Consider the following 14111-nt stretch of genomic DNA (forward strand, 5'->3'; position numbering starts at 1 on the left):
TTTACTCTTAATTACACCTTATGTAAGAATCCCTGGGTATTGATTGTTTTTTGGACAATTGAAAAGTCTATGGTTTTGCAGGGGAAAACCCAAAAATTATTTTGAGCAAAAACAAAATAGGAGGTGCTCAATAGCATTACATCATGAAGAATCTGAGAAAGTTTTATCAAATAATATTAAGTGGTTCAGGAGAAGTTGCGGATACAACATTGGTACCCTCATTTTTAGGCAATGGCAAAGTCCATGTTTTTTAAATAGAAATCCCAAAAATTATATTGAACTAAAACGAAATAAGAAAAAGAGTGGCAAAAGATACCAAAGGGACGTTGAATCTCATAATTAATTAAAAAAAAAAAAAAAACTGACAAAGCCATGGTTAAAAAAGAAGCAGACACAGACAAACAGACAAACAACACTTAACACAACATAGAAAAATAAAGATTGAGACACACGAACCCCACCAAAAACTGGGGGTGATCTCAGGTGCTCCGGAAGGATAAGCAGATCCAATAAGAGGTGCACAATGGTTCAAGTCTACGAAGTCTCATTCATGTTTTTTTTAACCATTTCATTGTCTTCTCTTCTCTTGGTATACAGTTTCAGCGTCATTTGATATTGAAGATTACGTCAACATTAATATATTACCTTTACAATAGCTTCACTGAGGAGTTACATTTCAGCGGAGGAAATGTATTTATATGTATCTTTGTGAATCTTTGGGATCACGACAGATCAACCAATCAGCTGAATTTCAAGTATTGGAATTGTGTATTTTTAACGCTGTTTTTGCATACTTAATAGGATAAAAATGTAATGCTGTTAGTATACATAAAACAGGCAATAACTCTCGTTACTCCTGGGAAAATTGCCGGGATTTTGCAACCTAAATGGGTAATTTAAAATTAATATTTTTGTTTCGTCGAACTTTTACCTTACGTTCATGGTTCATATGCCAATGTTGGATTTCTTTGAATTGGTCTGTTTTTCAGATACTTTAGGATAGTCAAACTATGTATGGCGTATTTAATAATTGTAGGGTGTACCAATCTGTCCGGCATGTGTCATTTTACCTTGACATCATTTCATGGTTCATTTTTTTCTATGAGGTTTGTTTCTGAGAAAATTTTAGCAATATGCTAACGGAATTCGATGTTAGGAATGATTGTAAAGCCTACATGTCTGTGTGAAAGGGTTTAGTTCGACTTTAATGCATTACATTTATCACTTACATGTTAATTTAAAGTAATGCTTGAAGAAAAAAATCTTTTTTGTATTATCAACATAAATTAAAATGAGAATATTAGAACAGGCGACAAATATAAGTGTGTCCACTCTTGTTGCTTTTCGGTCAATTCCTGCAAATTGATATATATATATATATATATATAGCTATTAAAACCAGGTTAGCGATTCAGGCTCCTATGAGTAAAGTTAGATTACCGGAAATCGTTAAAGTGTGACCTTATCTTGGCCTCAATTTCACAGCCCAATAACAGAGATTCATCGAATGAGCGATTTAGACACCTAGTATATTGTTTAATTATATAACAATTTGTACATTATGGAATGTATTAGGCTGTCGTCATCACGGTCTGTGGCATAACGATAACTGTTTTGTTATATATTTATATGTCTTTATTAAATTGATTGCTGTTTTACTTACAGCGGCAAATAACAAATAATTTTCATAACGATAATATAAGTTTACTTAATTCTTCACTATTGAAAACAGAAATGTGGGTTGGTTAACAATTTTCCAAAATAAACTGATTTCTGATAGAATAATAAAAGTCGATACCCATGAATTCATATATATCTCGAACATTTTCACACGTTGATGAGAAATAAACTAAAATCAATAATCAAAAACCTAGCAAAACACAGCTTTCATAAACACTTTTTTTTCAAAATAGTAAAGGTTTATGATTCGTATCTCAAGGGAGAACAGAAGTAAGCATACAAAATAGTGTTTTTGCTTCCTGTGGTGTGTCCACGACGTTGAAATCATCCAGATTCACACTTGTAATTTGCTGGATGAATTGACAGAACTCTTCTGAACAGCCTCTGGGCAGCATTGGTTTGGTGTAGAGCCTAGTAATGTCATCAAAGAAACTTTCGTCACATGGTATGTCATAGGAATAGTCGACAGCGTCATAAAGTAGTGGCTGGTTGTACATAACATCCGGGACGCCATAGTTTTGATCAACTTGACGTTGTGACCGAATTCTATGACTATTCCACATATTTTTGAAAATATCTAAATGTTGTTGTATAACTGGCAGGAAACAAAAACGTACACACTCTAGATGAACTGGATTTGTGTTATTGAGCTCTCCGTTATCTATCATGTCTTTAAACATATTTCTCCAGAATGTGGTGAAGTAAGGACACAGAAAACTCCACAGCATCTCAATCCTTTGATTCCCAGTTGATCGCCCCTCAGAAAAACTTCTGTACCCTGACATGTTATCATTGTGAACTGCACGTAACGCTATTTGTATCGACCTTATAATAACGTTCTCCGTACCAGCATCTGACCGAACCAATCGTGGAACACGCTTGGATTGTCTAAGGAATTCTACAAAATTAAGCGCAACATTACGTGGGTTTTTATTCGTATGACTTGCAGTTAGCCAAATGATTTTTCGAGAAAAGCCATCGATTGCTCCATGCACTGATATTCCAAAGGGTTTGAGTTTATCATATCCATCTATGTGAATACAAAAATTTGGTCCTAGATTACAATATCTTCTTCGCACAAGTCGACGTCGAGATCTTGCAACTACACCATCATAATGTATAGCTGTCAGTGCAATTCTCACCGTTTCCTGAGTAGCATTGATGCCACAGCAAGAATTAAGTATTTTCCACATTGCTCTATATCCAATATTAGAGTATCCTTGTTTGTGCAGTTGAATTATCTTTTGAACGATATTAATCAATGGACTCTCTGCACCATATCTTCTCAGTCGAAGTCTTTTCATCATTCTGTAGACTGTCTTAACACTAACAAATTTATTATGAACGAAAAGTAAAAATCCAGCTATTTCTTTAGCCGTATATGAAGAAGTAAAATAATAAGCAACTAACTCATCCGTTGAAGCAGTGTCACCTGGGTAACGCAAAGGATTTACAGTGTCAGCCATTTTATAATATGTTCTGAAGAAAAAAGTAAACGGTTATATACTTCAAAAGCAAAATCGTAACTAAAACATGCTTATAATGAGGCAAGCATGTTGGAGGTCACAGATTGAGAATAAAGCCAGTTTTAAGTTCAACTTTTCATTCTATTCAAATTAGGGGTTCATATTGTATTGTACATTTCATGATGACTTTTTGTTAACGCAACTGCACGTACTTAAATACTTTCGTTATGACCTTGTTAATTTATCAGTTCCTTCTACATTACTATTTTCTGAATATGTTGCAGATCTCGCAAATTCACAACTTTTTTTGCAGAAAACAAAATATGAGCCAACGAACATGGAAGTTACCTTTTTGGTTTATTTACAAATTCAGCAAACATATCTACATACATCTTACAAACATATAGAAAAAATCCCTGAAGTTTAATACTACCAGTAAATGCAGTTGTAACTAATAAAGGAGAAACAATATCTTGAAAATCTGAATTTTAGATTATCATTCCCAATCCTACTCTGAGCAGCACTTTCATAATTTATTTCACGCTTTCAAAAATTGCCGTGAATTCTTTCAAACAATGCATTTTTGTTAATAAAATTAAAAAATAAGAGATTTCCTCTCTCCAAATTTGATGCAACACATTTAAGATATATGCACTATACACATATATATCTTTATCGTAGTGACCACAGATAAATACCCATATAAAAATATTTTCAAATAATTTGAACTTCGACAATTAAAAAAAAATATAAATGCAAAAAATGATATTTGATTCATATCATATGATTTTAGTATTTTGGTAAACATAAAAATATTGTTTGAACCATTCAAGTATCTGTATTTGCAGTTTTAGGACAAAACGACCAGCACTAAATGCTAGGATTTGAAGTAAGAACATAGGGTTGATACGTTTTAAAAGATAAACTTGTATCAACTGGTGCAAGAAGATATGTGTCTAAAAACGTCATAAAAAACATATTTTTCTACTTGAACCGAGTAGTGGCGTAGTTTTACTTATTTGTTGTCAAAATATGTCTATACACTGTACATATATAAACTTAAAGTTCATACCCTATATATGCGACAATATATAACTTAAAATACAGTCAGCTTCAATTGTCTTTCAATTGAAAGCTGTTGATTTACATACTGAACAGCTTGATCTATGTCAAACTGTGAAAAGAATGAAACATGTAAAAATCTAAGTTGCTCACATGATGATACAATCAAACAAATATCAGTAAACATAAAATAAATTTGGCATGCATCAAAAATGACAAGAAATTTGAAATTTCGAGACAAATCTGCAATGGTTGCAGCAGTAACCTTAGTGAATGAAATATAAAGGTGTCTCAGTTGTGAAGCATGTGACAATATTACTACTTGGTTATCATTTATTGATGTCCCACTTATATCAAGGGTGGTTAAATTTCGCAAGGACATTACAAATGCAAGATTGTTTAGCGGTGTTTCTGCTACATACAATTCTTGAATAGTAGGAGTAAGCTTTAGCATCAATTTGGTAAATCTGTGTGACCCAAAAGTAATATTTTGGTTACTTAGATTGAGACATACAAGCTGATTATTTTTCACGATCATTTCCATCATTGCAATGTCTATAGTATAGGAATCGTCAAATTCTACAATAGTCCACAAGCTTTGCATTTTTCGCACAACATCCTTTAGACCTCTGCATATTTTACAGACTGTATAAAGTAACTCCGACACAGGAATATAACTAAGTACCATTATCACTAATTCTTCAGGAAGGTCTAATAGACTAGCTGAAAATATTAAACAAGTGAATTATTGCAAACACCTATATTTTATAAATGTCATACTTATTTTTTCAAGAATCTAATATACTTTTATTCTATATGTACGAGTGCTCAGGTGAAGACCGAAGAGCGTTGTTTTGTTATATTTGCCATTTTATAAATTAAAACAAAATTAAAATGTATCAATAGCTTCAAAAGTTATAGATATATTTTGACATTTTAACTGAGTTTACAAATGGAAAATATAACATAATAAAACCTCCAATGATGTTGACTTGAGTCTTTTTGTCGCTGTTTTTAAAAGAAGTAGAAGCTAGATATCTGCACTGAAATATATATCAAGCCACTCAGTGACTCACATAAAGTTTCAAGACACTTTATGTTAAAAAACTCCAATGATTGGAGACCATGGTTCAAAGGTAAATTACTCAGAAATGAGTATGCAACATTCACCAATTTTAGATATTGATAAATTAATTATGTATATTTTTCATGTTAATTAATTTTACTAATATTCCACGTTTGATATGGAAACAAGGTATGGGATACCCATAATTGCCACCTTTATTGCAAGCCGTTCACGTCAAAACTCAGTATGTTTAAACCATTTTTCGAAAAATTTACACACTGAGAATTAGAAAGAAAATTACTGAGATGAAATAAACTGAAAAACACATCCTGAGAATTGAAAATTACACAATGAGATTTGTGCGCACTTTTTCTGCGCACAGATCTAATTTGCATATCTAATCTGTATCTATTACAATCTTAAACAACTAGGAGACAGAACTCGCTTTTAATTTGTAGCCTGAGTTCATGGCTCAAATTGTTATTTCGATTAAGTTTATGTCATCAGCAGTCCAAGGTCTGTTTAAGTTACGATTAGTAAAGATGTGAAGAATTTCCCTAAATCTCCTGTATCTTTAATTGACATTATTAGGAAACTCGAGAGTTCTAATGCATCTGTATGTATTTAAAACTTTAAAAACAGGTTTAATCCACAATTTTTTACATTATAAAATGCCTGTACCAAGTCAGGAATATGACAGTTGCTCTCCATTCGTTTGATGTGTTTGAGCCATCCCCTTGTTTTTGCCATGTGATAATAAGGACTTTCTCTTTAGAATTGTCCTTGGAATTCGGATTTTTTGTTATTTTACTTTTTACAACTTGCACACAACATGTACATAAATCTCATTGTGTAATTTTTGAAGTCTCAGTGTGTAATTTTCAAAGCTCACTGTGTGTTATTTATATTTTTGTAATCTCAGTGCGTCTTTTTGATATCTCAATGTGTATGTTTTTATTCTTAGTGTGTGTTTTCAGGTTTTTTAATCTGTGGTTTTTTTTAATTCTCAGTGTGTTAATTTTTCGAAAAATGTTTTAAACATAGTTTTGACGAGAACTGCTTGCCATATACGATGATATAACGTTACCACATCTCTGTTCATACACATATTATACTTACAGTAATTGCAAGGGATCTCTAAGCTGACCTGTAAAATACAAGAACAGATCAAAAGATTTAATCACATTATAAAGTGCCATAGTTTGTCAGCTTGGCGTGTGACATCAAATTTCCCTCATTTTTTAAACTAGCTTATAATACAGACATTACAGCAATCGGACTTGAGTATGTACAGGTTCAAACAAAATCTTTTGTTAGCAACCTTGCTAGCTGAAGCGTAAAGTCGTTATTAGCTTATAAGGTTTACCTTTATTACCCTTATTTTGAAGTAGTTTAGTCCAAAAGACGATAAATTGATTAGTCCACTCTCAAATTAGGGTAGTAAAGGTAAACCTAAGAACGATGTTACGCTTCAGCCAGCAAGAAAGGTAATCAAAGTTTTTGATTGAACGTACATAGTCAAATCCGATGGCTGTAATGTTCAACATGATTAGACAGTCATTTATTTATTCCTGGTATGGCGGACTAAAACAGCTTATTTTTAATACGAAGTTAACAATACGTCATGTCAGTATTTATTGTAAAAAAAATATGGAAAATAAGGATAGATCATAGAGGGAAATTTTTGTTTACTAAATTTGAGAATGGAAATTGGGAATGTGCTAAAGAGACAACAACCTGACTAAAGAACAGAAAACAGTTGACAAAATTTGTCGTCTTTGTACTGTTTATTGCACACACAAAAACATTGCGGTAGGGGCTTTGCCCATTGTTAAAGGCCGTACGGTGACCTATAATAGTTGTTAATTTCTGTGTCATTTGGTCTCTTGTGAAGAGTTGTCTCATTGGCAATTACACCACATCTTCTTTTTTATATTAACCGAACAATTATAATTAATCTGCCCCTTCATTTTTTCAGTACTGCACGAGATTTTTTTTCTCGCTGAACACTTCGAAGTAACAAGAGTCACAAGAACAGTCATTGGAACTTTATATAGGGGGAGGGGGTCTATATAGTTCAAATGAACTCGTAGTGACTCAGTATTAAAACATCAAAGGATCTTATTTTGCCGCAACTGTGAATTAAAAAAATCAGAACTCGACTGGCTCTCTCCAACGTAAATTTCGTGACACCCTATGTTAATTTATAGTTAAACCTGATTATTTTATGAGGCGACCATTTTACTTTCACAGCTGGAGAAAAAGGGTTGTGTTTTTTTTTGCATCAAAAACAAAATTCCCATAACGTGTGTATACTACGGCAGACACGTGGAAAAGCCTTTTTATAGAAGTTTTTTTACAACAATAACTTAATGATTGATTGATTGATTGTTGTTTGTTTAACGCCACATGAGCACAACAAGGCTATATCGCGGCGAGATATCATTTAATAAATTGTTTCTTATCTTACCTCCATTTGCTTGAAATAAAATGCTCAAATGTGGTGGCGACCTGATCCTTCCAAAATCAAAATGAAAATGAACAGGTTAAAATCGTGCCATATTTATCTCGATTTAGCTGAAAACTTTCCCGTTGCTCGCCTTAATTTAAAACAATTTGTTGCTTTATAAAACAATATATCGAAGAAAAAAAGGCAATTTATTATTATTGCATGATATTTTTATTGACTTATGAATTAATCTTAAAATGTTTTCTCGTTTTGATAATTTGTCGCGTTATTTAAAACGATTTATTTTTATGGCGATAAAAAACAAATCGGCTAAATGCCTTGTTAGGCATTTTGTCGAAAAAAATAAATCGCAGTAATAAGAAAAAAAAGGCAATTTATTATTATTGCATGATATTTTTATTGACTTATAAATTAATCGTAATTTTTTTTCTCGTTTTGATAATATGTCGCGTTATTTAAAACGATTTATTTTTAAGGCGATAAAAAACAAAGCGCCTAAATGCCTTGTTAGGCATTTTGTCGAAAAAAATAAATCGCAGTAATGAGAAATAAAGCATTTTCTCGCTAAAAGTTATATCGTCATCTTGGATTATAAGTATTAAAACGAGGGTAATATACGCTTCCGTAGACCTTTTTTTATAGACTTCCTTATTTGCTTAATATCCACATCGTAATATCCCCTATAACCTAATTTTATTCTCAATATACGTTTAAGACAATGTATTAAAATGCACCCACAAACGATACTGTTCTATTATTTCAACAAAAAATAATGTCTAAAAAATAAATATTGTAAGATGTAGAAATGTTTAAAGTTTTCTAGTTTATTTTGCGATGATATTATTCATGATCTGGTTCATTCTTCTGACGAGGTGAACACCAAGAAAAATATTTATTGAAAAGTTTGTTATCTATTCTAATCAAATTAAAATCGTAAAAATTTCCATTTGTGTTTTACCCATTAGGTAATGCAAACAGACTTCATAAAAAATAAGGCCAAATAAACAATAGAACTTCAGATATTTCCGTTTTATAAAAATCTAAAGTTACTGGTTACTAATTTTTTTTAAATATCGATTTTATTTTAAAATTTTTGTTAGATTGAAATATTTTGTTCCCTTTCATGCCAGGAAATACAGAAACTGGACGTCATAGGTCAAAAGTTGACGTCATTCACACTATGACGTCACGCCAGGTATGCGATACGGGGTATGCGATTCGGGTTTAGCCATGCAATACGGGGTATGCGATACAGGGTATGTGATACAGACTGGAAAAAATACCCTTTATTAGATATACAAAATTGCTGTATTTTGTACTAAGTATATGATAAAAGGATTTAACATATACTTAGACTAAATAACATATAAATTTTACCGTATGATAATAGCATTAAATTGACGTAAATTCCATATTTTTCGAATTGGTGCTTAGCGGGCTGATATGAAAAGTTTATCACATGCTTCGATTGTTATCACATGCCTTTCCGTAACGTTATCACATGGCATTCCAAACTCCCCGGCAGTTCCAGTTCCGATCCGCATACGGGCCCGAATACTACTCTACACTAATCACTGCCTTCGGCTTTTTTCGTTACGCGCTCTTCAAGCGGTTTGACCCGGATTGACCTTTTGTTGCTACTGAAGCAAATATGGCTGAACATTGATGAATGAGGATATTTGTTATCAACTTTACCAGTATATATATGAATAAAAACACTAACCGTAAGTAAAATGCACTCAATCCAAATAATTTTACAAAATAAAAATTTGCAAATTTCTGTATCGTTAGGTCGAAGAATTCAAGGCATGAAAACTCGATCGACTTTGTTGCATTATGATTATGCCATATAAAAAAATCTTCGTCAATGAAGAAACATAAAATATGATCTTCTCGTCTGTGAAGTTGAAAGAACACTTAACGCTATAGCTTTTGATATTAAATTGGACATACTTTTAATAAACTGGCACCCAATCATCAGCTAATAAACTCGTTTGAAGAACAGAATAAAATGTTGGGAGAGTGGCTAAATTTTACCCGAGAAGCTCAAGGATGGAGCATCTTGATAGACCTATTTTTTGAAAACTCTTATCAGAAGCTTTTTAATGTCCAGTGCCAAATATTTCTTGTAAAATGATTAGAAATTTTACAAAAGACAAATTTGGACTCTATAGGGATAAATTTAGGATTTCCTGGGAAAGGGGTGCAAATAATGCCAAATTGACACATGGCTTCAAATACATTATTTAAACGAACTTCAGTAAGGGTTGTATTACATGTATATTATATTAAGACTGTTTACTTACCAATCTCCGAATTTCTCAAAACTCAATTTAGATTTCATGGATAAAAAAAAATAAAACAATCATAAATTATTATAATTGAAAAATAATATAGGGTAACACACACATTACTAAATTTGTTATGCAATTTGCTTTTATTATATATATGTCACCATGGTCATGTATGTATTAATTTACAATATTCTGGATGGGAGCATTTCCATTTCGATATTACTATATTTTATTGAATTATTATCCAGTCAATTTATAGTCTATACAATATAATAATAATTAACCCCCCCCCCCCCCAAAAAAAAAAAAAAAGAAGTAAAATCTTTATAATTTTGGTCCAATTAATCTGTATTCTATTTACCCTTTAAGAACCACATTTAGGCCAAATAAATAAATATGTGTGTTTCCTATTTCCCTCTGTACTAAACCCTATATGTTTTAAGCTTGGAAATAGCTGCCTACCTTAAAGTTTTTTTTGTAATTTTTCAATAAGCACTGTTTAAGTCAGAATATCTCTCCCTTAGACTCAATGTAAAAAAAAAAATGTTGAATTACATAAATTCCCTACCTACCTACCTACCATTTATTTTCAAAGATGTAATAGGAAACACACACAGTATTTTATTTGGCCTTAGCCCTTATATATACAATGTACATGTACTCTTAATAAACCTTTTATTCCTGCAATAAAAAACACTTTTGACTATAATTCTAAGACGCCAGTAATCAATTCTAATGTTTTTATTTTTATCTTACAGATGGTGACAAAAAAAGATAACAGCACAGTGTTAAGATTGAATCAGAATGAATAAAACAAAAAGATTATAATAGGTATTGGTTTTTTTTTTAAATATTTTTATTTGCATGGATTAATTACTTTATCAATTTATAAAAAAAATACTATTTAATTATCCTGCCTTGCATGGAATAAAATGACAACTTACATTGTTCTAAAAAAAATGTTTGTAAATAATGAGTAAAATTAATGCTCAATAACAATGTTTAAAATGTTAACATGAAAACTGATTTTGATTTGAAGCCATATTTTATAAAATTGATTAATGTAGACAAATCTTTTTTATAGTAACAAATGTAGGTGACACTTAAACACTCAATATCTTTCTTTAATTAGTATAGTAGGATGATACAGATTGATGCCTGTGAAAGAATTATAAAAAAGGTTGCATTCAGTTTTTTATTGTCAATAATACTTCCCTCCCCCTATTTTTCAAACTTTTTATATGTTAAATAATGCAGGTCCTTGCATTTCAACAATTTATTTTTAGTTATACTCATTTTATTATTTCATTATTACTTTCAGCTCCCTCAACCAGAAGAACTATGAACACAGTTATTGATTTCTATGTTTCCTTGGAGATTTTAACAGTTATTGTTAAAACTTGAAATCTAACAGAATGAAAATTTGAGAAAATTTACATATACAGTGTACATGTACATGTAGCTTCAATATAAATCAACTGATACACCGTAAGTATGTCTTCTATATATGAAAGTTATAAATTGGTTTGTTTACAAAATTAATTTTTTACTAGATATATTTGAGTAAATACCGGACCAAATTATATATTAAAGCAAATACTCACAAACGTTTTTTTTTTTAAAATTACTAATATTTCCTATATGGTGATATAAATTATATGATCAAATTGTGGATACAACTACATGGTTTGTGCTATAAACTGTGAATATAAAAAAAGAGTATGTTGTATGATCGCCAATGAGAAAACTCTTCCAACAAGAGACCAAATGACAGAAGTTAACAACTGTAGCCTATAGTAAGTCATAGTACAGTCTTAAACAATGAGTAAAGCCCATACCATTCAGAGAGCTATAAAATACACTGAAATGACAAATGTGAAACAATTAAAACTAGAAATTTGGCCTAATTTATCATACATGTATGTACAAAATAATGAACAAAAAACAAATATGTGACACATTAAAAAACAAACCACTGAATTAAAGGCTCCTGATTTGGGACAGACACAGACATACATAATGTATCGGGTTAAACATGTTCGCTGGGACCCAACCCTCCCCTTACCTGGCCATGGGACAGTGGTGTAAGAGTACAAAATAAAAACAAACTATAAAATTTAGTTGAAAAAGACTTAAATCTTAACTCATCATGAGATGGATACAAGTAGAAATAAATAAAACCAAGAAAAAGGGGGCATGGTCAGGTACTATTACATACAAACAACTGAAAGACACTTAGTATAGATCTAGATTATTTACTCTAAACACACTCAAGCTTAATAGGTGTGAAAAATACCCTAAATCTGATAGGTCCTGCAACTTTTGAAAGAGACTCCAAAAAATTACTTATAAAGGGAACTCAATCTAAATTTTGTGTTAAAATTTCATGAGAAATTGTTCAAAGCAAAGGAGAAGGGCATTAAAGGACTATTTTTTGCCGTGCGGCTCTTGGGCTGATATTGAACCTAGGGCTGGTAATACATGCGATATGAAAAATGCCATGTAATAATCTGATAATATTGACCGGAAAGAAGTATATTGACTGAGGACGAAGTCCGATGTCGATATACGTCTTTGGGTCGATATATCCTGTATTGACCTCATACAAAGGCTATATTTGTTATATTATTAATTTCTGACCATATTTGTATCAAAATCGTCATTTAGGTTTGTTGGAATTTTATAGATATTACATTGTCTCCTTGACAATAACAACATATTAGTTGTTATTTCATTTACTTTTTTTTTGGACATCTTATGTATTTGAAGATTTTTTTTCATCAAATAATCGATCACAGATATCATGTGTTTCAAAACGTTAAACAATATCCTGAAATTCATTACATGAATTCACAAAGTATATTGGTTTTTAGATATTCTATAAATAACCGTGCAATATGCTTTTTGCAGGTCAATATGCGTTTTGCTATCCGCCGTTTTCTCTCTACCTTCGAAAATATAGTTTAACATGTGACTATCCCTAAACGAAATAAATTTGTTAAAATATACGAATTAATAATATTAAAACTTAACTGAATGTTTAGCTTTCTATCAAACGTGGAAATAAATAATGCAAGGTCAGCATTTCTAAAATTTTGTCGAATTACTTATCTTTGTTGACAAACTAATCATTCAACTTCTACCTCTACGATTTTGTCAAGACACTTATCCAATGACCCTTTTATCTGTAAAATGACTACTCTAACAACATTGCTTCCATTTCAAAATGAATATACAACGATGTGCAATTTATGATTTGAAGCGCAATTCTAGGACTTCTGTATCATGAATGAAGGCTCAAACACAAAAATATATTCCTGAACACGTGATCTATTCAACATGAAATGTTGACATCGTGCGCAGCTTGTGTACCAATCATAATCTGACATAAAGACAAACATCTGACGAAGCACATATGTGAAGCAGGAAATTCACACACTTTCAATATATCCTGCTCAATCGTTAGTTTTATGTGATATATATTGTTTGGTTTTTGTTTGTCTGTTTACTATTTGGAAATGTCGTCGTTTTGTTTTTGTCTTACAATTTTCATTTGCCCCTTTGGTATTGTATCTCTCCATTTACATTTAATACAAGTTTATGTAATATCTAATTGCAAAAATATGTTTAAGTAGATGTAGTAATAAGTAACTCAGGCTGTCAGTTACCTAATATTGTCTCGCCAAATAATAATATCCAGACTTAACTAATCGATCAGATCGGTAATCGAACACTAATCGATCATATTTGATCAGTACTCGATTGATGACTTGAAGTCATCGATCAGTAATCGATCAAACTCTCTCAGGAGTTTGATCGATTAGTGATCGATTAGATTACAGATCGATTTAAGACCGATTACTGATGGATTAGTGATTGATTAATGATTTTATTATTATTGAGAAAACAATGCTATTCCATCATTTGTGAAATAAAAGTTCCATGAAAATATTTTCACCATTGACAAAATTTTCTGGAATTCCTGGATTTACTCAGTAATACATAGAGAATAATACATGGCAAAATCCGTATCATATGTCGTATCATCCCGAGACATCAATATCAGCCCAAGG

The 14111-nt window shown here is 31.4% G+C and overlaps 1 protein-coding gene and 1 long non-coding RNA gene across 3 annotated transcripts; one reads left to right on the forward strand and one right to left on the reverse strand.

Annotated features, from left to right (window-relative positions):
- Window positions 1-1527: 1527 nt before the first annotated feature.
- LOC139489163 (uncharacterized) lies at window positions 1528-8301 on the reverse strand. Of its 2 annotated transcripts, none has more exons than XM_071275330.1 (3): window positions 6394-8301; window positions 4894-4931; window positions 1528-3159 (listed from the first exon to the last, which is right to left on the reverse strand). In XM_071275330.1, exon 3 carries the CDS (start codon window positions 3144-3146, stop codon window positions 1935-1937), a length of 1212 nt encoding a protein of 403 aa, XP_071131431.1. In that variant the 5' UTR covers window positions 3147-3159; window positions 4894-4931; window positions 6394-8301; the 3' UTR covers window positions 1528-1934. The 2 variants fall into 2 exon arrangements, with proteins under 2 accessions (XP_071131431.1, XP_071131430.1); XM_071275329.1 differs by having other exon boundaries at window positions 4723-4931.
- A 952-nt stretch (window positions 8302-9253) lies between these two features.
- LOC139489150 (uncharacterized) lies at window positions 9254-12453 on the forward strand. Its single transcript, XR_011656157.1, has 3 exons — window positions 9254-9468; window positions 10797-10869; window positions 11360-12453. It is a non-coding gene; the product is annotated as an uncharacterized lncRNA (long non-coding RNA).
- Window positions 12454-14111: the final 1658 nt, after the last annotated feature.

The sequence above is a fragment of the Mytilus edulis genome, chromosome 9, assembly GCF_963676685.1.
Source record: "Mytilus edulis chromosome 9, xbMytEdul2.2, whole genome shotgun sequence".
Lineage (NCBI taxonomy): Eukaryota > Metazoa > Mollusca > Bivalvia > Mytilida > Mytilidae > Mytilus > Mytilus edulis.